At 56.6% G+C, this 27060-nt stretch overlaps 8 protein-coding genes across 8 annotated transcripts; 5 read left to right on the top strand and 3 right to left on the bottom strand.

The window, feature by feature from the left end:
- Positions 1-1365: 1365 nt before the first annotated feature.
- On the bottom strand, positions 1366-5791 carry LOC138367063 (autotransporter adhesin BpaC-like). Its single transcript, XM_069328459.1, has 5 exons — positions 5647-5791; positions 5194-5406; positions 4250-4579; positions 1922-2308; positions 1366-1775 (listed from the first exon to the last, which is right to left on the bottom strand). The coding sequence occupies exons 1-5, from the start codon at positions 5789-5791 to the stop codon at positions 1366-1368; spliced, it is 1485 nt and encodes a 494-aa protein (XP_069184560.1).
- Positions 5792-7340: 1549 nt separating this feature from the next.
- Positions 7341-15544, bottom strand: LOC138367062 (mucin-19-like). Its single transcript, XM_069328458.1, has 9 exons — positions 15224-15544; positions 14586-15093; positions 12365-12811; positions 11718-12218; positions 10843-11321; positions 10078-10490; positions 8574-9112; positions 7897-8448; positions 7341-7750 (listed from the first exon to the last, which is right to left on the bottom strand). The coding sequence occupies exons 1-9, from the start codon at positions 15542-15544 to the stop codon at positions 7341-7343; spliced, it is 4170 nt and encodes a 1389-aa protein (XP_069184559.1).
- Positions 15545-15627: 83 nt separating this feature from the next.
- On the top strand, positions 15628-16735 carry LOC138367061 (uncharacterized PPE family protein PPE24-like). The gene is made up of 2 exons (XM_069328457.1): positions 15628-15661; positions 15753-16735. Exons 1-2 carry the CDS (start codon positions 15628-15630, stop codon positions 16733-16735), a joined length of 1017 nt encoding a protein of 338 aa, XP_069184558.1.
- Positions 16736-17585: 850 nt separating this feature from the next.
- On the top strand, positions 17586-18275 carry LOC138367060 (saposin-like protein 11). Its single transcript, XM_069328456.1, has one exon. The coding sequence runs from the start codon at positions 17586-17588 to the stop codon at positions 18273-18275; it is 690 nt and encodes a 229-aa protein (XP_069184557.1).
- Positions 18276-18601: 326 nt separating this feature from the next.
- On the top strand, positions 18602-19132 carry LOC138367059 (prisilkin-39-like). Its single transcript, XM_069328455.1, has one exon. It carries the CDS (start codon positions 18602-18604, stop codon positions 19130-19132), a length of 531 nt encoding a protein of 176 aa, XP_069184556.1.
- A 336-nt stretch (positions 19133-19468) lies between these two features.
- Positions 19469-21095, top strand: LOC138367058 (uncharacterized PPE family protein PPE24-like). Its single transcript, XM_069328454.1, has 2 exons — positions 19469-19835; positions 19975-21095. The coding sequence occupies exons 1-2, from the start codon at positions 19469-19471 to the stop codon at positions 21093-21095; spliced, it is 1488 nt and encodes a 495-aa protein (XP_069184555.1).
- Positions 21096-22589: 1494 nt separating this feature from the next.
- On the bottom strand, positions 22590-25714 carry LOC138367057 (uncharacterized transmembrane protein DDB_G0289901-like). Its single transcript, XM_069328453.1, has 5 exons — positions 25561-25714; positions 24775-25044; positions 23884-24198; positions 23242-23541; positions 22590-23158 (listed from the first exon to the last, which is right to left on the bottom strand). Exons 1-5 carry the CDS (start codon positions 25712-25714, stop codon positions 22590-22592), a joined length of 1608 nt encoding a protein of 535 aa, XP_069184554.1.
- A 415-nt stretch (positions 25715-26129) lies between these two features.
- LOC138367056 (uncharacterized PPE family protein PPE24-like) lies at positions 26130-27053 on the top strand. The gene has a single exon (XM_069328451.1). The coding sequence runs from the start codon at positions 26130-26132 to the stop codon at positions 27051-27053; it is 924 nt and encodes a 307-aa protein (XP_069184552.1).
- The last annotated feature ends 7 nt before the right edge of the window (positions 27054-27060 follow it).

The following is a 27060-nucleotide window of genomic DNA, read 5'->3' as shown; positions in this document are numbered from 1 at the left end:
TCTATACCAGCGGTGGTGTTGCCAGCGGCGCTCACATTGTAACGGGGGGTGGGGGAAATAGCTCTATCTTGTCCATTATTCCACCCCCCAGTTAACTAACGAGGCCGGGGGAAACAGCTCTCTCTAGTCCGTTATCCCGTCCCCAGTTAGCTAACTATTCTAGAGCACCTCCAGAGTTCCTAAGGCAGCCTCTCTCGTTCAACACCTTGTAACCTAGGTATTTGACTACCTAGGTGCTAAGACTACAAGGCGCCGTAACTGGACCAGCTACCCGAAACTCTAGAGAGAACTCTAGAATACAGAATCATTGCCACAAACGTATAAGAGAAAACGAAAGGAAAGAAATGAATAGTGAAGTAATTAGTGAGGGTTTGGGGTGAGAGAGGAGAGAGGTGGGAGGAGCGAGGAGGGTCATTAGTTGAAAGTGAGAGTTTAGAGAGGGGTGGAGGGAGAGGTGTAGATAGGTAGAAGTAGAAGAGTAGATAGTAGAAGTAGAAGAGTAGAAAGTAGAAGACGAAATGCTGCCACCATCCATTCTAGATCATCACATACAAGACAAGGAATGGAACTTGTCTGTACCACAAAATTCTCAAGAGATGTTATCAAGAGGTCATTATTAATCTGTCCCATCTTTATCATGTATCAACTCCAACCATGTACTCATTAATATCAGGGAACCAATAATCCCAGAGGCTTTCTCACCTCAACTCAAAATCTCTAGGGAACAAAATAAAGTCCATTTAAATAATAAATTCAACAATTATATTTTTCATGATAAGTATCATAACTTCAGCAATCCAATTAAAATGTTAAAGATTAATATTCAAAGTGAGTCATCCTCCAAGAATTTGAGAACACTACAATTGACTGCCCCTGATCATCACACAACACTGGTAAAACACGACAAGTCACCTTAATGTTCACTCACCGAGGACTGAGTCTAAATTGAATAGGGAGGGGGGGGGGTCTGTAGCTTGACAGAGACTGTCTCGCCCCTGCCGGCCGACAGCCTCCCTGCTAAGGACGTCTTCTCTGCTCTGCTGGCTCGTCTGCTGTTCTCTTAATGCTCTCGAATCGATAGCTCTCCGAGTATGTATTGGGGACCCTAGTACTAACTCCGCACACAAGTAGATAGCCTCCGGCACTACCAAGCCACTCCTTAAATGTCGGCATGTTTGAAGGCTACCAGACTCCAATTATGAGATTAGCGGAAGCAAGGTGAAATTCTCATGATCTGACCTCAGGTCACTTGAGGTCATTAACGCATTGAGGTGTGAGATCTCAGGCCGACAACCTGGCGCCTTTCTCAAATCCCTGTCTGTGACTCATGTACTATATATATGTATTAAACTAAACCAAACACTTTTACAGTGTTACAACACTCTCTATACCAGCGGTCGTGTTGCCAGCGGCGCTCACACTCTCTATACAAGCGGCGGTGTTTCCAACGGCGCTCACTCCCTCTATACCAGCGGTGGTGTTGCCAGCGGCGCTCACTCCCTCTATACCAGCGGTATTGTTGCCAGCAGCGCTCACTCCCTCTATACCAGCGGTCGTGTTGCCAGTGGCGCTCACACTCTCTATACAAGCGGCGGTGTTTCCAACGGCGCTCACTCCCTCTATACCAGCGGTGGTGTTGCCAGCGGCGCTCACTCCCTCTATATCAGCGGTGCTGTTGCCAGCGGCGCTCACTCCCTCTATACCAGCGGTGGTGTTGCCAGCGTCGTTTAAGCCCTCTATACCAGCGTTCGTGCTGCCAGCGTCGCTCAATCCTTCTATACCAGGGCAATGTTGCCAGCGGTGGTGTTGCCAGCGGTGCTCACTCCCTCTATACCAGCAGCGTTCACTCCCTCTATACCAGCGGTGGTGTTGCAAGCGAAGCTCACTCCCTCTATACCAGCAGCGTTCACTCCCTCTATACCAGCGGTGGTGTTGCCAGCGACGCTCACTCCCTCAATACCAGCGGTGCTGTTGACAGCAGCAGTGTTGCCAGCGGCAGTGTTGCCAGCAGCGCTCACTCTCTCTATACCAGCGGTGGTGTTACCAATGGTGCTCACTTCCTCAATACCAGAGTCGGTGTTGCCAGCGGTACTCACAACCTCTATACCAGTGGCGCTCACTCCCTTTATACCAGCATTAGTATTGCCAGCGGCGCTCACTCCCTCTATATTAGCGATGGAGTTGCCAGCGCCAATCACTCCCTCTATACTAGCGGTATTGTTGCCAGCGGCGCTCACTCCCTCTATACCAGCGGTGGTGTTGCCAGCGGCGCTCACATTGTAACGAGGGGTGGGGGAAATAGCTCTATCTTGTCCATTATTCCACCCCCCAGTTAACTAACGAGGCCGGGGGAAACAGCTCTCTCTAGTCCGTTATCCCGTCCCCAGTTAGCTAACTATTCTAGAGCACCTCCAGAGTTCCTAAGGCAGCCTCTCTCGTTCAACACCTTGTAACCTAGGTATTTGACTACCTAGGTGCTAAGACTACAAGGCGCCGTAACTGGACCAGCTACCCGAAACTCTAGAGAGAACTCTAGAATACAGAATCATTGCCACAAACGTATAAGAGAAAACGAAAGGAAAGAAATGAATAGTGAAGTAATTAGTGAGGGTTTGGGGTGAGAGAGGAGAGAGGTGGGAGGAGCGAGGAGGGTCATTAGTTGAAAGTGAGAGTTTAGAGAGGGGTGGAGGGAGAGGTGTAGATAGGTAGAAGTAGAAGAGTAGATAGTAGAAGTAGAAGAGTAGAAAGTAGAAGACGAAATGCTGCCACCATCCATTCTAGATCATCACATACGAGACAAAGAATGGAACTTGTCTGTATCACAAAATTCTCAAGAGATGTTATCAAGAGGTCATTATTAATCTGTCCCATCTTTATCATGTATCAACTCCAACCATGTACTCATTAATATCAGGGAACCAATAATCCCAGAGGCTTTCTCACCTCAACTCAAAATCTCTAGGGAACAAAATAAAGTCCATTTAAATAATAAATTCAACAATTATATTTTTCATGATAAATATCATAACTTCAGCAATCCAATTAAAATGTTAAAGATTAATATTCAAAGTGAGTCATCCTCCAAGAATTTGAGAACACTACAATTGACTGCCCCTGATCATCACACAACACTGGTAAAACACGACAAGTCACCTTAATGTTCACTCACCGAGGACTGAGTCTAAGTTGAATAGGGAGGGGGGGGGGGTCTGTAGCTTGACAGAGACTGTCTCGCCCCTGCCGGCCGACAGCCTCCCTGCTAGGGACGTCATCTCTGCTCTGCTGGCTCGTCTGCTGTTCTCTTAATGCTCTCGAATCGATAGCTCTCCGAGTATGTATTGGGGACCCTAGTACTAACTCCGCACACAAGTAGATAGCCTCCGGCACTACCAAGCCACTCCTTAAACGTCGGCATGTTTGAAGGCTACCAGACTCCAATTATGAGATTAGCGGAAGCAAGGTGAAATTCTCAGGATCTGACCTCAGGTCACTTGAGGTCATTAACGCTTTGAGGTGTGAGATCTCAGGCCGACAACCTGGCGCCTTGCTCAAATCCCTGTCTGTGACTCATGTACTATATATATGTATTAAACTAAACCAAACACTTTTACAGTGTTACAACACTCTCTATACCAGCGGTCGTGTTGCCAGCGGCGCTCACACTCTCTATACAAGCGGCGGTGTTTCCAACGGCGCTCACTCCCTCTATACCAGCCGTGGTGTTGCCAGCGGCGCTCACTACCTCTATGCCAGCGATATTGTTGCCAGCAGCGCTCACTCCCTCTATACCAGCGGTGGAGTTGCCAGCGGCGCTAACTCCCTCTATAACAGCGGTGGTGTTGCCAGCGGCGCTCAATCCCTCTGTACCAGCAGTGGAGTTGCCAGCAGCGCTCACTCACTCTATACCAGTGATGGTGTTGCCAGCGGCGCTCACTCCCTCTATATCAGCGGTGGTGTTGCCAGCGGCGCTCACTCGATCTATACCAGCGGTGGTGTTGCCAGCAGCACTCATTCCCTCTATACCAGCGGTGGTGTTGCCAGCAGCGCTCACTCCCTCTATACCAGCAGCGTTCACTCCCTCTATACCAGCGGTGGTGACCAGCGGGACTCACTTCCTCTATACCAGTAGCGTTCACTCCATCTATACCAGCGGTGGTGTTGCCAGCGGCGCTCACTCCCTCTATACCACCAGCGTTCACTCCCTCTATACCAGCGGTGGTGTTGCCAGCGGCGCTCACTCCCTCTATACCAGCGGTGGAGTGGCCAGCAGCGCTCACTCCCTCTATTCCAGCGGTGGTGTTGGCAGTGGTGCTCACTCCCTCAATACCAGAGTCAGTGTTGCCAGAGGCGCTCACACCCTCTATGCGATCGGCGCTCAGTCCCTTTATACCAGCAGTAGTGTTGACAGCGGCGCTCACTCCCTCTATACCAGCGGTGGTGTTGCCAGCGGCGCTCACTCCCTCTATACCAGTGGTAGTGGTGCCAGCGGCGCTCACTCCCTCTATAAAAGCGGTATTGTTGCCAGCGGCGCTCTCTCCCTCTATACCAGCGGTGGTGTTGCCAGCGGCGCTCACTCCCTCTATAAAAGCGGTATTGTTTCCAACGGCTCTCACTCCCTCTATACCAGCGGTGGTGTTGCCAGCGGCGCTCACTCCCTCTATAAAAGCGGTATTGTTGCCAGCGGCGCTCACTCCCTCTATACCAGCGGTATTGTTGCCAGCAGCGCTCACTCCCTCTATACCAGCGGTGGTGTTGCCAGCGGCGCTCACTCCCTCTATACCAGCGGTGGTGTTTCCAACGGCGCTCACTCCCTCTATACCAGCGGTGGTGTTCCCAGCGGCGGTCACTCCCTCTATATCAGCGGTGCTGTTGCCAGCGGCGCTCACTCCCTCTATATCAGCGGTGCTGTTGCCAGCGGCGCTCACTCCCTCTATACCAGCGTTCGTGCTGCCAGTGTCGCTCAATCCTTCTATACCAGAGCGATGTTGCCAGCGGTGGTGTTGCCAGCGGCGCTCACTCCCTCTATACCAGCAGCGTTCACTCCCTCTATACCAGCGGTGGTGTTGCCAGCGGCGCTCACTCCCTCTATACCAGCGGCGCTCACTCCCTCTATACCAGCGGTGGTGTTGCCAGCGGCGCTCACTCCCTCTATACCAGCGGTGGTGTTGCCAGCAGCGCTCACTCTCTCTATACCAGCGGTGGTGTTGCCAATGGTGCTCACTCCCTCAATACCAGAGTCGGTGTTGCCAGCGGCACTCACACCCTCTATACCAGTGGCGCTCACTCCCTTTATACCAGCATTAGTATTGCCAGCGGCGCTCACTCCCTCTATACCAGCGATGGAGTTGCCAGCGCCAATCACTCCCTCTATACTAGCGGAGATGTTGCCAGCGGCGCTAACTCCCTCTATACCAATGGTGATGTTGCCAGAGGCGCTCAATCCCTCTATACAAGCGGTGGTGTTGCCAGCCGCGCTCACTCCCCCAATACCAGCGGAGGTGTTGCCAGCGGCAGTGTTGCCAGCGGCGCTCAGTCCCTCTATACCAGCAGCGTTAACTCCCTCTATACCAGCGGTGGTGTTGCCAGCGGCGCTCACTCCCTCTTTACCAGCGGTGGTGTTGCCAACGGCGCTCACTCCCTCTATACCAGCGGTGGTGTTGCCAGCAGCGCTCACTCCCTCTATACCAGCGGTATTGTTGCCAGCGGCGCTCACTCCTTCTATACCAGCGGCGGTGTTGCCAGTTACGCTCACACCCTCTATACAAGCGGCGGTGTTGCCAACGGCGCTCATTCCCTCTATACCAGCGGTGTTGTTGTCAGCGGCACTCACTCCCTCTATACCAGCGGTGGTGTTGCCAGCGGCGCTCACACTCTTTATACCAGCGGCGCTCACTCCCTCTATACCAGCGATGGTGTTGCCAGCAGCGCTCACTCCCTCTATACCAGCGGTATTGTTGCCAGCGGCGCTCACTCCCTCTATACCAGCGGTGGTGTTGCCAGCGGCGCTCACATTGTAACGGGGGGTGGGGGAAATAGCTCTATCTTGTCCATTATTCCACCCCCCAGTTAACTAACGAGGCCGGGGGAAACAGCTCTCTCTAGTCCGTTATCCCGTCCCCAGTTAGCTAACTATTCTAGAGCACCTCCAGAGTTCCTAAGGCAGCCTCTCTCGTTCAACACCTTGTAACCTAGGTATTTGACTACCTAGGTGCTAAGACTACAAGGCGCCGTAACTGGACCAGCTACCCGAAACTCTAGAGAGAACTCTAGAATACAGAATCATTGCCACAAACGTATAAGAGAAAACGAAAGGAAAGAAATGAATAGTGAAGTAATTAGTGAGGGTTTGGGGTGAGAGAGGAGAGAGGTGGGAGGAGCGAGGAGGGTCATTAGTTGAAAGTGAGAGTTTAGAGAGGGGTGGAGGGAGAGGTGTAGATAGGTAGAAGTAGAAGAGTAGATAGTAGAAGTAGAAGAGTAGAAAGTAGAAGACGAAATGCTGCCACCATCCATTCTAGATCATCACATACAAGACAAGGAATGGAACTTGTCTGTACCACAAAATTCTCAAGAGATGTTATCAAGAGGTCATTATTAATCTGTCCCATCTTTATCATGTATCAACTCCAACCATGTACTCATTAATATCAGGGAACCAATAATCCCAGAGGCTTTCTCACCTCAACTCAAAATCTCTAGGGAACAAAATAAAGTCCATTTAAATAATAAATTCAACAATTATATTTTTCATGATAAGTATCATAACTTCAGCAATCCAATTAAAATGTTAAAGATTAATATTCAAAGTGAGTCATCCTCCAAGAATTTGAGAACACTACAATTGACTGCCCCTGATCATCACACAACACTGGTAAAACACGACAAGTCACCTTAATGTTCACTCACCGAGGACTGAGTCTAAATTGAATAGGGAGGGGGGGGGGTCTGTAGCTTGACAGAGACTGTCTCGCCCCTGCCGGCCGACAGCCTCCCTGCTAAGGACGTCTTCTCTGCTCTGCTGGCTCGTCTGCTGTTCTCTTAATGCTCTCGAATCGATAGCTCTCCGAGTATGTATTGGGGACCCTAGTACTAACTCCGCACACAAGTAGATAGCCTCCGGCACTACCAAGCCACTCCTTAAATGTCGGCATGTTTGAAGGCTACCAGACTCCAATTATGAGATTAGCGGAAGCAAGGTGAAATTCTCATGATCTGACCTCAGGTCACTTGAGGTCATTAACGCATTGAGGTGTGAGATCTCAGGCCGACAACCTGGCGCCTTTCTCAAATCCCTGTCTGTGACTCATGTACTATATATATGTATTAAACTAAACCAAACACTTTTACAGTGTTACAACACTCTCTATACCAGCGGTCGTGTTGCCAGCGGCGCTCACACTCTCTATACAAGCGGCGGTGTTTCCAACGGCGCTCACTCCCTCTATACCAGCGGTGGTGTTGCCAGCGGCGCTCACTCCCTCTATACCAGCGGTATTGTTGCCAGCAGCGCTCACTCCCTCTATACCAGCGGTCGTGTTGCCAGTGGCGCTCAGACTCTCTATACAAGCGGCGGTGTTTCCAACGGCGCTCACTCCCTCTATACCAGCGGTGGTGTTGCCAGCGGCGCTCACTCCCTCTATATCAGCGGTGCTGTTGCCAGCGGCGCTCACTCCCTCTATACCAGCGGTGGTGTTGCCAGCGTCGTTTAAGCCCTCTATACCAGCGTTCGTGCTGCCAGCGTCGCTCAATCCTTCTATACCAGGGCAATGTTGCCAGCGGTGGTGTTGCCAGCGGTGCTCACTCCCTCTATACCAGCAGCGTTCACTCCCTCTATACCAGCGGTGGTGTTGCAAGCGAAGCTCACTCCCTCTATACCAGCAGCGTTCACTCCCTCTATACCAGCGGTGGTGTTGCCAGCGACGCTCACTCCCTCAATACCAGCGGTGCTGTTGACAGCAGCAGTGTTGCCAGCGGCAGTGTTGCCAGCAGCGCTCACTCTCTCTATACCAGCGGTGGTGTTACCAATGGTGCTCACTTCCTCAATACCAGAGTCGGTGTTGCCAGCGGTACTCACACCCTCTATACCAGTGGCGCTCACTCCCTTTATACCAGCATTAGTATTGCCAGCGGCGCTCACTCCCTCTATATTAGCGATGGAGTTGCCAGCGCCAATCACTCCCTCTATACTAGCGGAGATGTTGCCAGCGGCGCTAACTCCCTCTATACCAATGGTGATGTTGCCAGAGGCGCTCAATCCCTCTATACAAGTGGTAGTGTTCCCAGCCGCGCTCACTCCCTCAATACCAGCGGAGGTGTTGCCAGCGGCGGTGTTGCCAGCGGCGCTCAGTCCCTCTATACCAGCAGCGTTAACTCCCTCTATACCAGCGGTGGTGTTGCCAGCGGCGCTCACTTCCTCTATACCAGGAATGGTGTTGCCAGCGTCGCTCACTCCTTAAATAGAGCGGTGGTGATGCCAGCGGCACTGACTCCCTCTATACCAGCGTTGGAGTTCCCTGCGAGGCTCTCTCCCTCTATACCAGCGGCAGTGTTGCCTGCGGCGCTCACTCCTTATATACCAGCGGCGCTGACTCCCTCTATAACAGCGGTGGAGTTGCCAACGGCGCTCACTCCCTCTATACCTGCGGAGGTGTTGCCATCGGCGCTCACTCCCTCTATACCAGCGGAGGTGTTGCCAGCAGCGTTCACTCCCTCTATACCAGCGGTGGTTTTGCCAGCGGCGCTCACTCTCTCTATACCAGCAGTGGTGTTGCCAGTTGCGCTCACTCCCTCTATACCAGCAGCGTTCATTGCCTCTATACCAGCGGTGGTGTTTCCAGCGGCTCTCACTCCCTCTATACCAGCAGTGGTTTTGCCACCGGCGCTCACTCCCTCTGTACCAGCGTTGGAGGTCCCAGCGAGGCTCTCTCTTTGTATACCAGCGGCAGTGTTGCCCTCGGCGCTAACTCCTTCTATACCAGCGGCGCTGAATCCCTCTATAACAGCGGCGCTCACTCCCTCTATACCAGCGGAGGTGTTGCCAGCGGCGCTCACTCCCTCTATCCCAGCGGAGGTGTTGCCAGCGGCGCTCACTCCCTCTATACCAGAGATGGTGTTGCTAGCGGCGCTCACTCACTCTATGCCAGCGGTGATTTTGCCAGCGGCGCTCACTCCCTCTATATGAGCGGTGAAGTTGCCCGTGGCGCTTATTCCCTCTATACCAGCAGCGTTCACTCCCTCTATACCAGCAGCGTTCACTCCCTCTATACCAGCAGCGTTCACTCCCTCTATACCAGCGGTGTTGTTGCCAGCGGCACTCACTCCCTCTATACCAGCGGAGGAGTGGCCAGCAGCGCTCACTCAATCTTTACCAGCTTTAGTGGTGCCAGCGGCACTCACTCCTTCTATACCAGCGGCAGTGTTGCCAGCGGCGCTCACTCCCTCTTTTCCAGCGGCGCTCACTCCCTCTATACCAGCGGCGCTGACTCCCTCTATACCAGCGGCGCTTAATACCCTTATAAAAGCGGTGGTGTTGCCTGCAGCGCTCACTCCCTCTATACCAGCGGTGGTGTTGCCAGCAGCGCTCACTCCCTCTATACCAGCGGTGGTGTTGCCAGCAGCGCTCACTTCCTCTTTACCAGCGGTTGTGTTGTCAGCGGTGCTCACTCCCTCTATACCAGCGGTGGTGTTGTCAGCGGTGCTCACTCCCTCTTAAACGGCGGTGGTGTTGCCAACGGCGCTCACACCCTCTATACCAGCGGTGGTGTTGTCAGCGGTGCTCACTCCCTCTTAAACGGCGGTGGTGTTGCCAACGGCGCTCACTCCCTCTATACCAGCGGTGGTGTTGCCAGCAGTGTTCACTCCCTCTATATCAGCAGCGTTCACTCCCTCTATACCAGCGGTGGTGACCAGCGGCGCTCACTTCCTCTATTCCAGGAGCGTTCACTCCCTCTATACCAGCGGTGGTGTTGCCAGCGGGGCTCACTTCCTCTACACCAGTAGCGCTCACTCCCTCTATACCAGCAGTGGTGTTGCCAGTGGCGCTCACTCCCTCTATACCAGCAGCGTTCACTCCCTCTATACCAGCGGTGGTGACCAGCGGCGCTCACTTCCTCTATACCAGTAGCGTTCACTCCCTCTATACCAGAGGTGGTGTTGCCAGCGGCGCTAACTCCCTCTATACCAGCAGCGTTCACTTCCTCTATGCCAGCGGTGGTGTTACCAGCGGCGCTAACTCCTTCTATACCAGCGGTGGAGTGGCCAGCAGCGCTCACTCCCTCTATTCGAGCGGTGGTGTTGGCAGTGGTGCTCACTCCCTCAATACCAGAGTCAGTGTTGCAAGAGGCGCTCACACCCTCAATGCCATCGGCGCTCAGTCCCTTTATACCAGCAGTAGTGTTGACAGCGGCGCTCACTCCCTCTATACCAGCGGTGGTGTTGCCAGCGGCGCTCACTCCCTCTATACCAGCGGAGGTGTTGCCAGCGTCGTTCACTCCCTATAAAACGAGCGGTGGTGTTGCCAGCGGCGCTCATTTCCTCAATTCCAGCGGAGGTGTTGCTAGCGGCGCTCACTCCCTCTATACTAGCGGAAGTGTTGCCAGCGGCGGTGTTGCCTGCGGCGCTTACTTCCTCTATATCAGGGGAGGTGTTGCCAGCGTCGTTCACTCCCTATAAAACGAACGGTGGTGTTGCCAGCGGCGCTCATTTCCTCAATACCAGCGGAGGTGTTGCTAGCGGCGCTCACTCCCTCTATACTAGCGGAGGTGTTGCCAGCGGCGGTGTTGCCAGCGGCACTCACTTCCTCTATACCAGCGTAGGTGTTGCCAGCGGCGCTCACTCCCTCTATACCAGCAGCGTTCCCTTCTCTTTACCAGCGGTGATGTTGCCAGTGGCGCTCACTCCCTTTATACCAGCGGAGGTGTTGCCAGCGGCGCTCATTCCCTCTATTCCATAGGTGGTGTTGCCAGCGGCGTTCACTCCCTCTATACCAGCGGTGGAGTTGCCAGTGGCGCTCACTCCCTCTATACCAGCGGAGGTGTTGCCAGCGGCGCTCACTCCCTCTATTCCAGAATTGGTGTTGCCAGCGGCGTTCACTCCCTCTATACCAGCAGCGTTCACTCCCTCTATACCAGCAGCGTTTATTCCTTCTTTACCAGCGGTGGTGTTGCCAGCGGCACTCACACCCTCTATACCAGCGGTAGTGGTGCCAGCGGCGCTCACTCCCTCTATACCAGAGGTGGTGTTGCCAGCGGTGCTCACTCCGTCTATACCAGCGGTGGTGTTGCCAGCGTCGTTCACTCCCTCTATACCAGCAGCGTTCACTCCCTCTATACCAGCGGTGGTGTTGCCAGCGGCGCTCACTCCCTCTATACCAGCAGCGTTCACTCCCTCTATACCAGCGGGGGTGTTGCCAGCGGCGCTCACTCCCTCTATACCAGCAGCGTTCACTCCCTCTATACCAGCGGTGGTGTTGACACCTGCAGTGTTGCCAGCGACGGTGTTGCCAGCAGCGCTCACTCCCTCTATACCAGCGGTGGTGTTGCCAGCGGCGCTCACTCCCTCTATACCAGCGGTGGTGTTGCCAGCGGTGCTCACTCCCTCTATACCAGCGGTGGTGTTGCCAGCGGCGCTCACACTCTCTATACCAGCGGTCGTGTTGCCAGCGGCGCTCACTCCCTCTATACCAGCGGTGGTGTTGCCAGCAGCGCTCACTCCCTCTATACCAGCGGTATTGTTGCCAGCGGCGCTCACTCCCTCTATACCAGCGGTGGTGTTGCCAGCGGCGCTCACACTCTCTATACCAGCGGTCGTGTTGCCAGCGGCGTTCACACTCTCTATACAAGCGGCGGTGTTTCCAACGGCGCTCACTCCCTCTATACCAGCGGTGGTGTTGCCAGCGGCGCTCACTCCCTCTATAAAAGCGGTATTGTTGCCAGCGGCGCTCACTCCCTCTATACCAGCGGTATTGTTGCCAGCAGCGCTCACTCCCTCTATACCAGCGGTGGTGTTGCCAGCGGCGCTCACACTCTCTATACAAGCGGCGGTATTTCCAACGGCGCTCACTCCCTCTATACCAGTGGTGGTGTTGCCAGCGGCGCTCACTCCCTCTATATCAGCGGTGCTGTTGCCAGCGGCGCTCACTCCCTCTATACCAGCGGTGGTGTTGCCAGCATCGTTCAAGCCCTCTATACCAGCGTTCGTCCTGCCAGCGTCGCTCAATCCTTCTATACCAGGGCGATGTTGCCAGCGGTGGTGTTGCCAGTGGCGCTCACTCCCTCTATACCAGCAGCGTTCACTCCCTCTTTACCAGCGGTGGTGTTGCAAGCGACGCTCACTCCCTCTATACCAGCAGCGTTCACTCCCTCTATACCAGCGGTGGTGTTGCCAGCGACGCTCACTTCCTCTATACCAGCGGTGCTGTTGCCAATGGTGCTCACTCCCTCAATACCAGAGTCGGTGTTGCCAGCGGCACTCACACCCTCTATACCAGTGGCGCTCACTCCCTTTATACCAGCATTAGTATTGCCAGCGGCGCTCACTCCCTCTATACCAGCGATGGAGTTGCCAGCGCCAATCACTCCCTCTATACTAGCGGAGATGTTGCCAGCGGCGCTCACTCCCTCTATACCAATGGTGATGTTGCCAGAGGCGCTCAATCCCTCTATACAAGCGGTGGTGTTGCCAGCCGCGCTCACTCCCTCAATACCAGTGGAGGTGTTGCCAGCGGCGGTGTTGCCAGCGGCGCTCAGTCCCTCTATACCAGCAGCGTTAACTCCCTTTTTACCAGCGGTGGTGTTGCCAGCGCCGCTCACTTCCGCTATACCAGGAATGGTGTTGCCAACTGCACTGACTCCCTCTATACCAGCGTTGGAGTTCCCAGCGAGGCTCTCTCCCTCTATACCAGCGGCAGTGTTGCCTGCGGGGCTCACTCCTTCTATACCAGCGGCGCTGACCCCTCTATAACAGCGGTGGAGTTGCCAACGGCGCTCACTCCCTCTATATCTGCGGAGGTGTTGCCACCGGCGCTCACTCCCTCTATACCAGCGGAGGTGTTGCCAGCAGCGTTCACTCCCTCTATACCAGCGGTGGTGTTGCCAGCGGCACTCACTCCCTCTATACCAGCGGTGGTTTTGCCAGCGGCGCTCACTCTCTCTATACCAGCGGTGGTGTTGCCAGTTGCGCTCACTCCCTCTATACCAGCAGCGTTCACTGCCTCTATACCAGCGGTGGTGTTTCCAGCGGCTCTCACTCCCTCTATACCAGCAGTGGTTTTGCTACCGGCGCTCACTCCCTCTATACCAGCGTTGGAGTTCCCAGCGAGGCTCTCTCTTTCTATACCAGCGGCAGTGTTGCCCTCGGCGCTCACTCCTTCTATACCAGCGGCGCTGACTCCCTCTATAACAGCGGGGCTCACTCCCTCTATACCAGCGGAGGTGTTGCCAGCGGCGCTCACTCCTTCTATACCAGCGGCGCTGACTCCCTCTATAACAGCGGCGCTCACTCCCTCTATACCAGCGGAGGTGTTGCCAGCGGCGCTCACTCCCCCTATCCATGTGGAGGTGTTGCTAGCGGCGCTCACTCCCTCTATACCAGAGATGGTGTTGCTAGCGGCGCTCACTCACTCTATGCCAGCGGTGGTTTTGCCAGCGGCGCTCACTCCCTCTATACGAGCGGTGGAGTTGCCCGTGGCGCTTATTCCCTCTATACCAGCAGCGTTCACTCCCTCTATACCAGCAGTGTTCACTCCCTCTATACCAATAGCGTTCACTCCCTCTATACCAGGGGTGGTGTTGCCAGCGGCACTCACTCCCTCTATACCAGCGGAGGAGTGGCCAGCAGCGCTCACTCAATCTTTCCCAGCTTTAGTGGTGCCAGCGGCACTCACTCCCTCTATACCAGCGGCAGTGTTGCCAGCGGCGCTCACTCCCTCTTTTCCAGCGGCGCTCACTCCCTCTATACCAGCGGCGCTGACTCCCTCTATACCAGCGGCGCTTAATACCCTTATAAAAGCGTTGGTGTTGCCTGCAGCGCTCACTCCCTCTATACCAGCGGTGGTGTTGCCAGCAGCGCTCACTCCCTCTATACCAGCGGTGGTGTTGCCAGCAGCGCTCACTCTCTCTATATCAGCGGTGGTGTTGCCTGCAGCGCTCACTCCCTCTTTACCAGCGGTTGTGTTGCCAACGGCGCTCACATCCTCTATACCAGCGGTGGTGTTGCCAGCGGTGCTCACTCCCTCTTAAACAGCGGTGGTGTTGCCAACGGCGCTCACTCTCTCTATACCAGCGGTGGTGTTGCCAGCAGTGCTCTCTGCATCTATATCAGCAGCGTTCACTCCCTCTATACCAGCGGTGGTGACCAGCGGCGCTCACTTCCTCTATACCAGTAGCGTTCACTCCCTCTATACCAGCGGCGGTGTTGCCAGCGGCGCTCACTTCCTCCATACCAGTAGCGCTCACTCCCTCTATACCAGCAGTGGTGTTGCCAGTGGCGCTCACTCCCTCTATACCAGCAGCGTTCACTCCCTCTATACCAGCGGTGGTGACCAGCGGCGCTCAGTTCCTCTATACCAGTAGCGTTCACTCCCTCTATACCAGAGGTGGTGTTGCCAGCGGCGCTAACTCCCTCTATACCAGCAGCGTTCACTTCCTCTATACCAGCGGTGGTGTTGCCAGCGGCGCTAACTCCCTCTATACCAGCGGTGGAGTGGCTAGCAGCGCTCACTCCCTCTATTCCAGCGGTGGTGTTGGCAGTGGTGCTCACTCCCTCAATACCAGAGTCAGTGTTGCAAGAGGCGCTCACACCCTCAATGTCATCGGCGCTCAGTCCCTCTATACCAGCAGTAGTGTTGACAGCGGCGCTCACTCCCTCTATACCAGCGGTGGTGTTGCCAGCGGCGCTCACTCCCTCTATACCAGTGGTAGTGGTGCCAGAATCGCTCATGCCCTCTATACCAGCGGAGGTGTTGCCAGCGGCGCTCACTCCCTCTATTCCATAGGTGGTGTTTCCAGCGGCGTTCACTCCCTCTATACCAGCGGTGGAGTTGCCAGTGGCGCTCACTCCCTCTATACCAGCGGAGGTGTTGCCAGCGTCGTTCACTCCCTATAAAACGAGCGGTGGTGTTGCCAGCGGCGCTCATTTCCTCAATACCAGCGGAGGTGTTGCCAGCGGCGCTCACTCCCTCTATACTAGCGGAAGTGTTGCCAGCTGCGGTGTTGCCAGCAGCGCTCACTTCCTCTATACCAGCGTAGGTGTTGCCAGCGGCGCTCACTCCCTCTATACCAGCAGCGTTCCCTCCCTCTTTACCTGCGGTGGTGTTGCCAGTGGCGCTCACTCCCTTTATACCAGCGGAGGTGTTGCCAGCGGCGCTCATTCCCTCTATTCCATAGGTGGTGTTTCCAGCGGCGTTCACTCCCTCTATACCAGCGTTGGAGTTGCCAGTGGCGCTCACTCCCTCTATACCAGCTGAGGTGTTGCCAGCGGCGCTCACTCCCTCTATTCCAGAGGTGGTGTTGCCAGCGGCGTTCACTCCCTCTATACCAGCAGCGTTCATTCCCTCTATACCAGCAGCGTTTATTCCTTCTATACCAGCGGTGGTGTTGCCAGCGGCACTTACTCCCTCTATACCAGCGGTGGATGGCCAGCAGCGCTCACTCCCTCTATACCAGCGGTAGTGGTGCCAGCGGCGCTCACTCCCTCTATACCAGAGGTGGTGTAGCCAGCGGTGCTCACTCCGTCTATACCAGCGGTGGTTTTGCCAGCGTCATTCAAGCCCTCTATACCAGCAGCGTTCACTCCCTCTATACCAGCGGTGGTGTTGCCAGCGGCGCTCAATCCATCTATACCAGCGGTGCTGTTGACACCTGCAGTGTTGCCAGCGACGGTGTTGCCAGCAGCGCTCACTCCCTCTATACCAGCGGTGGTGTTGCCAGCGGTGCTCACTCCCTCAATACCAGAGTCGGTGTTGCCAGCTGAACTCACACCCTCTATATCAGTGGCGCTCACTCCCTCTATACCAGCGGAGGTGTTGCCAGCGGCGCTCACTCCCTCTATACGAGCGGTGGTGTTGCCAGCGGCACTCACTCCCTCTATACCAGCGGTGGTGTTGCCAGCAGCGCTGACTCCCTCTATACCAGCGGTAGTGGTGCCAGCGGCGCTTAATCCCTCTTTACCAACTGCAGTGTTGCCAGCGGCGCTCACTCACTTTACACCAGCGGCGCTCACTTCCTCTATACCAGCGGAAGTGTTGCCAACGGCGGTCACTCCCTCTATACCAGCGGCAGTGTTGCCAGTGGCGCTCACTCCCTCTATACCAGCGGCGCTCACTCCCTCTATACCAGCGTCGCTCACTACTTTTATACCAGCGGTGGAGTTGCCAGCGGCGCTCACACCCTCTATACAAGCGGCGGTGTTGCCAGCGGCGCTCACTCCCTCTTTACCAGCGGTGGTATTGCCAACGGCGCTCACTCCCTCTATACCAGCGGTAGTGTTGCCAGCGGCGCTCACACCCTCTATACAAGCGGCGGTGTTGCCACCGGCGCTCACTCCCTCTATACCAGCGGTATTGTTGCCAGCGGCGCTCACTCCTTCTATACCAGCGATGGTGTTGCCAGCGGCACTCACTACCTTTATACGAGCGGTGGTCCAGCGGCGCTCACTCTATACCAGCGGTGGTGTTGCCAGCGGCGCTCACTACCTTTATTCGAGCGGTGGTCCAGCAGCGCTCACTCTATACCAGCGGTAGTGTTGCCAGCGGCGCTCACTACCTTTATACGAGCGGTGGTCCAGCGGCGCTCACTCTATACCAGGGGGTGGTGTTGCCAGCGGCGCTCACACCCTCTATACCACCGGTGGTGTTGACAGCAGCGCTCACTCCTTCTATATCAGCAGCGCTCACTCCCTCTATACCAGCAGTGGTGTTGCCACCGGCGCTCACTCCCTCTATACCAGCGTTGGAGTTCCCAGCGAGGCTCTATCCCTCTATACCAGCGTTGGAGTTCCCAGCGAGTCTCTCTCCCTCTATACCAGCGGCAGTGTTGCCTGCGGCGCTCACTCCTTCTATACCAGCAGCGCTGACTCCCTCTATAACAGCGGTGGAGTTGCCAACGGCGCTCACTCCCTCTATTCCAGCGGAGGTGTTGCCACCGGCGCTCACTCCCTCTCTACCAGCGGAGGTGTTGCCAACAGCGTTTACTCCCTCTATAACAGCGGTGGTGTTGCCAGCGGCGCTCACTCCCTCTATACCAGCGGTGGTTTTGCCAGCGGCGCTCACTCTCTCTATACCAGCGGTGGTGTTGCCAGTTGCGCTCACTCCCTCTATACCAGCAGCGTTCACTGCCTCTATACCAGCGGTGGTGTTTCCAGCAGCTCTCACTCCCTCTATACCAGCAGTGGTTTTGCCACCGGCGCTCACTCCCTCTATACCAGCGTTGGAGTTCCCAGCGAGGCTCTCTCTTTCTATACCAGCGGCAGTGTTGCCCTCGGCGCTCACTCCTTCTATACCAGCGGCGCTGACTCCCTCTATAACAGCAGCGCTCACTCCCTCTATCCCAGCGGAGGTGTTGCCAGCGGCGCTCACTCCCTCTATACCAGAGATGGTGTTGCTAGCGGCGCTCACTCACTCTATGCCAGCGGTGGTTTTGCCAGCGGCGCTCACTCCCTCTATACGAACGGTGGAGTTGCCCGTGGCGCTTATTCCCTCTATACCAGCAGCGTTCACTCTCTCTATACCAGCGGTGGTGTTGCCAGCGGCACTCACTCCCTCTATACCAGCGGAGGAGTGGCCAGCAGCGCTCACTCCCTCTATACCAGCGGAGGAGTGGCCAGCAGCGCTCACTCAATCTTTACCAGCTTTAGTGGTGCCAGCGGCACTCACTCCCTCTATACCAGCGGCAGGGTTGCCAGCGGCGCTCACTCCCTCTTTACCAGCGGCACTCACTCCCTCTATACCAGCGGCGCTGACTCCCTCTATACCAGTGGCGCTTAATACCCTTATAAAAGCGGCAGTGTTGCCTGCAGCGCTCACTCCCTCAATACCAGCGATGGTGTTGCCAGCAGCGCTCACTCCTTCTATACCAGCGGTGGTGTTGCCAGCAGCGCTCACTCCCTCTATACCAGCGGTGGTGTTGCCTGCAGCGCTCACTCCCTTTTTACCAGCGGTGGTTTTGCCAGCAGTGCTCACTCCCTCTATATCAGCAGCGTTCACTCCCTCTATACCAGCGGTGGTGCCCAGCGGCGCTCACTTCCTCTATACCAGTAGCGTTCACTCCCTCTATACCAGTTGAGGTGTTGCCAGCGGCTCTCACTTCCTCTATACCAGTAGCGCTCACTCCCTCTATACCAGCAGTGGTGTTGCCAGTGGCGCTCACTCCCTCTATACCAGCAGCGTTCACTCCCTCTATACCAGCGGTGGTGACCAGCGGCGCTCACTTACTCTATACCAGTAGCGTTCACTCCCTCTATACCAGCAGTGGTGTTGCCAGCGGCGCTAACTCCCTCTATACCAGCAGCGTTCACTTCCTCAATACCAGCGGAGGTGTTGCCAGCGGCGCTCACTCCCTCTATACCAGCGGTGGTTTTGCCAGCGGCGCTCACTCTCTCTATACCAGCGATGAAGTTGCCAGTTGCGCTCACTCCCTCTATACCAGCAGCGTTCACTGCCTCTATACCAGCGGTGGTGTTTCCAGCGGCTCTCACTGACTCCCTCTATACCAGCGTTGGAGTTCCCAGCGAGGCTCTCTCCCTCTATACCAGCGGCAGTGTTGCCTGCGGCGCTCACTCCTTCTATACCAGCGGCGCTGACTCCCTCTATAACAGCGGTGGAGTTGCCAACGGCGCTCACTCCCTCTATACCTGCGGAGGTGTTGCCACCGGCGCTCACTCCCTCTATACCAGCGGAGGTGTTGCCACCGGCGCTCACTCCCTCTCTCCCAGCGGAGGTGTTACCAGCAGCGTTCACTCCCTCTATACCAGCGGTGGTGTTGCCAGCGGCGCTCACTCCCTCTATACCAGTAATGGTTTTGCCAGCGGCGCTCACTCTCTCTATACCAGCGATGGAGTTGCCAGTTGCGCTCACTCCCTCTATACCAGCAGCGTTCACTGCCTCTATACCAGCGGTAGTGTTTCCAGCGGCTCTCACTGACTCCCTCTATACCAGTGTTGGAGTTCCCAGCGAGGCTCTCTCCCTCTATACCAGCGGCAGTGTTGCCGGCGGCGCTCGCTCACTCTATACCAGCGGCGCTCACTTCTTCTATACCAGCAGCGCTGACTCCCTCTATAACAGCGGTGGAGTTGCCAACGGCGCTCACTCCCTCTATACCAGCGGAGGTGTTGCCACTGGCGCTCACTCCCTCTCCCAGCGGAGGTGTTGCCAGCAGCGTTCACTCCCTCTATACCAGCGGTGGTGTTGCCAGCGGCGCTCACTCCCTCTATACCAGCTATGGTTTTGCCAGCGGCGCTCCCTCTCTCTATACCAGCGATGGAGTTGCCAGTTGCGCTCACTCCCTCTATACCAGCAGCGTTCACTGCCTGTATACCAGCAGTGGTGTTTCCAGCGGCTCTCACTGACTCCCTCTATACCAGCGTTGGAGTTCCCAGCGAGGCTCTCTCCCTCTATACCAGCGGCAGTGTTGCCTGCGGCGCTCACTCCTTCTATACCAGCGGCGCTGACTCCCTCTATAACAGCGGTGGAGTTGCCAACGGCGCTCACTCCCTCTATACCTGCGGAGGTGTTGCCACCGGCGCTCACTCCCTCTCTACCAGCGGAGGTGTTGCCAACAGCGTTTACTCCCTCTATAACAGCGGTGGTGTTGCCAGCGGCGCTCACTCCCTCTATACCAGCGGTGGTTTTGCCAGCGGCGCTCACTCCCTCTATACCAGCGGTGGTGTTGCCAGTTGCGCTCACTCCCTCTATACCAGCAGCGTTCACTGCCTCTATACCAGCGGTGGTGTTTCCAGCAGCTCTCACTCCCTCTATACCAGCAGTGGTTTTGCCACCGGCGCTCACTCCCTCTATACCAGCGTTGGAGTTCCCAGCGAGGCTCTCTCTTTCTATACCAGCGGCAGTGTTGCCCTCGGCGCTCACTCCTTCTATACCAGCGGCGCTGACTCCCTCTATAACAGCAGCGCTCACTCCCTCTATCCCAGCGGAGGTGTTGCCAGTGGCGCTCACTCCCTCTATACCAGAGATGGTGTTGCTAGTGGCGCTCACTCACTCTATGCCAGCGGTGGTTTTGCCAGCGGCGCTCACTCCCTCTATACGAACGGTGGAGTTGCCCGTGGCGCTTATTCCCTCTATACCAGCAGCGTTCACTCCCTCTATACCAGCGGTGGTGTTGCCAGCGGCACTCACTCCCTCTATACCAGCGGAGGAGTGGCCAGCAGCGCTCACTCCCTCTATACCAGCGGAGGAGTGGCCAGCAGCGCTCACTCAATCTTTACTAGCTTTAGTGGTGCCAGCGGCACTCACTCCCTCTATACCAGCGGCAGGGTTGCCAGCGGCGCTCACTCCCTCTTTACCAGCGGCACTCACTCCCTCTATACCAGCGGCGCTGACTCCCTCTATACCAGTGGCGCTTAATACCCTTATAAAAGCGGCAGTGTTGCCTGCAGCGCTCACTCCCTCTATACCAGCGGTGGTGTTGCCAGCAGCGCTCACTCCTTCTATACCAGCGGTGGTGTTGCCAGCAGCGCTCACTCCCTCTATACCAGCGGTGGTGTTGCCTGCAGCGCTCACTCCCTCTATACCAGCAGTGGTGTTGCCAGTGGCGCTCACTCCCTCTATACCAGCAGCGTTCACTCCCTCTATACCAGCGGTGGTGACCAGCGGCGCTCACTTACTCTATTCCAGTAGCGTTCACTCCCTCTATACCAGCAGTGGTGTTGCCAGCGGCGCTAACTCCCTCTATACCAGCAGCGTTCACTTCCTCAATACCAGCGGAGGTGTTGCCAGCGGCGCTCACTCCCTCTATACCAGCGGTGGTTTTGCCAGCGGCGCTCACTCTCTCTATACCAGCGATGAAGTTGCCAGTTGCGCTCACTCCCTCTATACCAGCAGCGTTCACTGCCTCTATACCAGCGGTGGTGTTTCCAGCGGCTCTCACTGACTCCCTCTATACCAGCGTTGGAGTTCCCAGCGAGGCTCTCTCCCTCTATACCAGCGGCAGTGTTGCCTGCGGCGCTCACTCCTTCTATACCAGCGGCGCTGACTCCCTCTATAACAGCGGTGGAGTTGCCAACGGCGCTCACTCCCACTATACCTGCGGAGGTGTTGCCACCAGCGCTCACTCCCTCTATACCAGCGGAGGTGTTGCCACCGGCGCTCACTCTCTCTATACCAGCGGAGGTGTTGCCAGCAGCGTTCACTCCCTCTATACCAGCGGTGGTGTTGCCAGCGGCGCTCACTCCCTCTATACCAGCGGTGGTTTTGCCAGCGGCGCTCACTCTCTCTATACCAGCGGTGGTGTTGCCAGTTGCGCTCACTCCCTCTATACCAGCAGCGTTCACTGCCTCTATACCAGCGGTGGTGTTTCCAGCGGCTCTCACTCCCTCTATACCAGCAGTGGTTTTGCCACCAGCGCTCACTCCCTCTATACCAGCGTTGGAGTTCCCAGCGAGGCTCTCTCTTTCTATACCAGCGGCAGTGTTGCCCTCGGCGCTCACTCCTTCTATACCAGCGGCGCTGACTCCCTCTATAACAGCAGCGCTCACTCCCTCGATCCCAGCGGAGGTGTTGCCAGCGGCGCTCACTCCCTCTATACCAGAGATGGTGTTGCTAGCGGCGCTCACTCACTCTATGCCAGCGGTGGTTTTGCCAGCGGCGCTCACTCCCTCTATACGAACGGTGGAGTTGCCCGTGGTGCTTATTCCCTCTATACCAGCAGCGTTCACTACCTCTATACCAGCGGTGGTGTTGCCAGCGGCACTCACTCCCTCTATACCAGCGGAGGAGTGGCCAGCAGCGCTCACTCCCTCTATACCAGCGGAGGAGTGGCCAGCAGCGCTCACTCAATCTTTACCAGCTTTAGTGGTGCCAGCGGCACTCACTCCCTCTATACCAGCGGCAGGGTTGCCAGCGGCGCTCACTCCCTCTTTACCAGCGGCACTCACTCCCTCTATACCAGCGGCGCTGACTCCCTCTATACCAGTGGCGCTTAATACCCTTATAAAAGCGGCAGTGTTGCCTGCAGCGCTCACTCCCTCTATACCAGCGGTGGTGTTGCCAGCAGCGCTCACTCCTTCTATACCAGCGGTGGTGTTGCCAGCAGCGCTCACTCCCTCTATACCAGCGGTGGTGTTGCCTGCAGCGCTCACTCCCTCTTTACCAGCGGTGGTTTTGCCAGCAGTGCTCACTCCCTCTATATCAGCAGCGTTCACTCCCTCTATACCAGCAGTGGTGACCAGCGGCGCTCACTTCCTCTATACCAGTAGCGTTCACTCCCTCTATACCAGTTGTGGTGTTGCCAGCGGCTCTCACTTCCTCTATACCAGTAGCGCTCACTCCCTCTATACCAGCAGTGGTGTTGCCAGTGGCGCTCACTCCCTCTATACCAGCAGCGTTCACTCCCTCTATACCAGCGGTGGTGACCAGCGGCGCTCACTTACTCTATACCAGTAGCGTTCACTCCCTCTATACCAGAGGTGGTGTTGCCAGCGGCGCTAACTCCCTCTATACCAGCAGCGTTCACTTCCTCAATACCAGCGGAGGTGTTGCAAGCGGCGCTCACTCCCTCTATACTAGCGGAAGTGTTGCCAGCGGCGGTGTTGCCAGCGGCGCTTACTTCCTCTATACCAGCAGCGTTCACTTCCTCAATACCAGCGGAGGTGTGGCCAGCGTCGTTCACTCCCTCTATACTAGCGGAGGTGTTGCCAGCGGCGGTGTTGCCAGCGGCACTCACTTCCTCTATACCAGCGTAGGTGTTGCCAGCGGCGCTCACTCCCTCTATACCAGCAGCGTTCCCTCCCTCTTTACCAGCGGTGGAGTTGCCAGTGGCGCTCACTCCCTCTATACCAGCGGAGGTGTTGCCAGCGGCGCTCACTCCCTCTATTCCAGAGGTGGTGTTGCCAGCGGCGTTCACTCCCTCTATACCAGCAGCGTTCACTCCCTCTATACCAGCAGCGTTTATTCCCTCAATACCAGCGGTGGTGTTGCCAGCGGCACTCACTCCCTCTATACCAGCCGTGGATGGCCAGCAGCACTCACTCCCTCTATACCCGCGGTAGTGGTGCCAGCGGCGCTCACTCCCTCTATACCATCGGTGGTGTTGCCAGCGGTGCTCACTCTGTCTATACCAGCGGTGGTTTTGCCAGCGTCGTTCAAGCCCTCTTTATCAGCAGCGTTCACTCCTTCTATACCAGCAGTGGTGTTGCCAGCGGTGCTCACTCCCTCAATACCAGAGTCGGTGTTGCCAGCTGAACTCACACCCTCAATACCAGTGGCGCTCACTCCCTCTATACCAGCGGAGGTGTTGCCAGCGGCGCTCACTCCCTCTATACCAGCGGTGGTGTTGCCAGCGGTGTTCACTCTCTCAATACCAGAGTCGGTGTTGCCAGCTGAACTCACACCCTCTATACCAGTGGCGCTCACTCCCTCTATACCAGCGGAGGTGTTGCCAGCGGCGCTCACTCCCTCTATACCAGCGGTGGTGTTGCCAGCGGCACTCACTCCCTCTATACCAGCGGTGGTGTTGCCAGCAGCGCTGACTCCCTCTATACCAGCGGTGGTGTTGCCAGCAGCGCTGACTCCCTCTATACCAGCGGTGGTGTTGCCAACGGCACTCACTCCCTCTATACCAGCGGTAGTGGTGCCAGCGGCGCTCAATCCATCTTTACCACCTGCAGTGTTGCCAGCGGCGCTCACTCACTTTACACCAGCGGCGCTCACTTCCTCTATACCAGCGGTAGTGGTGCCAACGGCGCTCACTCCCTCTATACCAGCGGCAGTGTTGCCAGCGGCGCTCACTCCCTCTATACCAGCCGCGCTCACTCCCTCTATACCAGCGTCGCTCACTACTTTTATACCAGCGGTTGAGTTGCCAGCGGCGCTCACACCCTCTATACAAGCGGCGGTGTTGCCAACGGCGCTCACTCCCTCTATACCAGCGGTGGTGTTGCCAGCGGCGCTCACACCCTCTATACAAGCGGCGGAGTTGCCACCGGCGCTCACTCCCTCTATACCAGCGGTATTGTTGCCAGCGGCGCTCACTCCTTCTATACCAGCGATGGTGTTGCCAGCGGCACTCACTACCTTTATACGAGCGGTGGTCCAGCGGCGCTCACTCTATACCAGCGGTGGTGTTGCCAGCGGCGCTCACTACCTTTATTCGAGCGGTGGTCCAGCGGCGCTCACTATATACCAGCGGTGGTGTTGCCAGCGGCGCTCACTACCTTTATACGAGCGGTGGTCCAGCGGCGCTCACTCTATACCAGGGGTGGTGTTGCCAGCGGCGCTCACACCCTCTATACCACCGGTGGTGTTGCCAGCAGCGCTCACTCCTTCTATATCAGCAGCGCTCACTCCCTCTATACAAGCAGTGGTGTTGCCACCGGCGCTCACTCCCTGTATACCAGCGTTGGAGTTCCCAGCGAGGCTCTCTCCCTCTATACCAGCGGCAGTGTTGCCTGCGGCGCTCACTCCTTCTATACCAGCAGCCCTGACTCCCTCTATAACAGCGGTGGAGTTGCCAACGGCGCTCACTCCCTCTATTCCAGCGGAGGTGTTGCCACCGGCGCTCACTCCCTCTCTACCAGCGGAGGTGTTGCCAGCAGCGTTCACTCCCTCTATACCAGCGGTGTTGTTGCCAGCGGCGCTCACTCCCTCTATACCAGCGGTGGTTTTGCCAGCGGCGCTCACTCTCTCTATACCAGCGATGGAGTTGCCAGTTGCGCTCACTCCCTCTATACCAGCAGCGTTCACTGCCTCTATACCAGCGGCAGTGTTGCCCTCGGCGCTCACTCCTTCTATACCAGCGGCGCTGATTATAACAGCGGTGGAGTTGCCAACGGCGCTCACTCCCTCTATCCCAGCGGAGGTGTTGCCAGCGGCGCTCACTCCCTCTATACCAGAGATGGTGTTGCTAGCGGCGCTCACTCACTCTATGCCAGCGGTGGTTTTGCCAGCAGCGCTCACTCCTTCTATACGAGCGGTGGAGTTGCCCGTGGCGCTTATTCCCTCTATACCAGCAGCGTTCACTCCCTCTATACCAGCAGCGTTCACTCCCTCTATACCAGCGGTGGTGTTGCCAGCGGCACTCACTCCCTCTATACCAGCGGAGGAGTGGCCAGCAGCGCTCACTCAATCTTTACCAGCTTTAGTGGTGCCAGCGGCACTCACTCCCTCTATACCAGCGGCAGTGTTGCCAGCGGTGCTCACTCCTTCTTTACCAGCGGCGCTCACTCCCTCTATACCAGCGGCGCTGACTCCCTCTATACCAGCGGCGCTTAATACCCTTATAAAAGCGGTGGTGTTGCCTGCAGCGCTCACTCCCTCTATACCAGCGGAGGAGTGGCCAGCAGCGCTCACTCCCTCTATACCAGCGGAGGAGAGGCCAGCAGCGCTCACTCAATCTTTACCAGCTTTAGTGGTGCCAGCGGCACTCACTCCCTCTATACCAGCGGCAGTGTTGCCAGCGGCGCTCACTCCCTCTTTACCAGCGGCGCTCACTCCCTCTATACCAGCGGCGCTCGCTACCTTTGTACCATCGTTGGTGTTGCCTGCGGCGCTCATTCCCTCTATACCAGCGACGCAGACTCCCTCTATACCAGCGGCGCTTAATACCCTTATAAAAGAGGCGGTGTTGCCTGCAGCGCTCACTCCCTCTATACCAGCGGTGGTGTTGCCAGCAGCGCTCACTCCCTCTATACCGGCGGTGGTGTTGCCAGCAGCGCTCACTCCCTCTATACCAGCGGTGGTGTTGCCAGCAGCGCTCACTCCCTCTATACCAGCGGTGGTGTTGCCTGCAGCGCTCACTCCCTCTTTACCAGCGGTTGTGTGGCCAACGGCGCTTACACCCTCTATACCAGCGGTGGTGTTGCCAGCGGTGCTCACTCCCTCTTAAACAGCGGTGGTGTTCCCAACGGCGCTCACTCCCTCTATACCAGCGGAGGTGTTGCCAGCGGCGCTCACTCCCTCTATACCAGAGATGGTGTTGCTAGCGGCGCTCACTCACTCTATGCCAGCGGTGGTTTTGCCAGCCGCGCTCACTCCTTCTATACCAGCGGAGGAGTGGCCGGAAGCGCTCACTCAATCTTTACCAGCTTTAGTGGTGCCAGCGGCACTCACTCCCTCTATACCAGCGGCAGTGTTGCCAGCAGCGCTCACTCCCTCTTTACCAGCGGCGCTCACTCCCTCTATACCAGCGGCGCTCACTCCCTCTATACCAGCGGCGCTTAATACCCTTATAAAAGCGGTGGTGTTGCCTGTAGCGCTCACTCCCTCTATACCAGCGGAGGAGTGGCCAGCAGCGCTCACTCCCTCTATACCAGCGGAGGAGTGGCCAGCAGCGCTCACTCAATCTTTACCAGCATTAGTGGTGGCAGCGGCACTCACTCCCTCTATACCAGCGGCAGGGTTGCCAGCGGCGCTCACTCCCTCTTTACCAGCGGCGCTCACTCCCTCTATACCAGCGGCGCTCGCTTCCTTTATACGATCGTTGGTGTTGCCTGCGGCGCTCACTCCCTCTATACCAGCGGCGCTGACTCCCTCTATACCAGCGGCGCTTAATACCCTTATAAAAGCGGCGGTGTTGCCTGCAGCGCTCACTCCCTCTATACCAGCGGTGGTGTTGCCAGCAGTGCTCACTCCCTCTATATCAGCAGCGTTCACTCCCTCTATACCAGCGGTGGTGACCAGCGGCGCTCACTTCCTCTATACCAGTAGCGTTCACTCCCTCTATACCAGCTGTGGTGTTGCCAGCGGCGCTCACTTCCTCTATACCAGTAGCGCTCACTCCCTCTATACCAGCAGTGGTGTTGCCAGTGGCGCTCACTCCCTCTATACCAGCAGCGTTCACTCCCTCTATTCCAGCGGTGGTACCCAGCGGCGCTCACTTACTCTATACCAGTAGCGTTCAC

This window comes from Procambarus clarkii, chromosome 21, assembly GCF_040958095.1.
Source record: "Procambarus clarkii isolate CNS0578487 chromosome 21, FALCON_Pclarkii_2.0, whole genome shotgun sequence".
Classification (NCBI taxonomy): Eukaryota; Metazoa; Arthropoda; class Malacostraca; order Decapoda; family Cambaridae; genus Procambarus; species Procambarus clarkii.
Note: the sequence above shows the minus strand (reverse complement) of the source record. Positions and strands in the feature narration are given on the sequence as shown.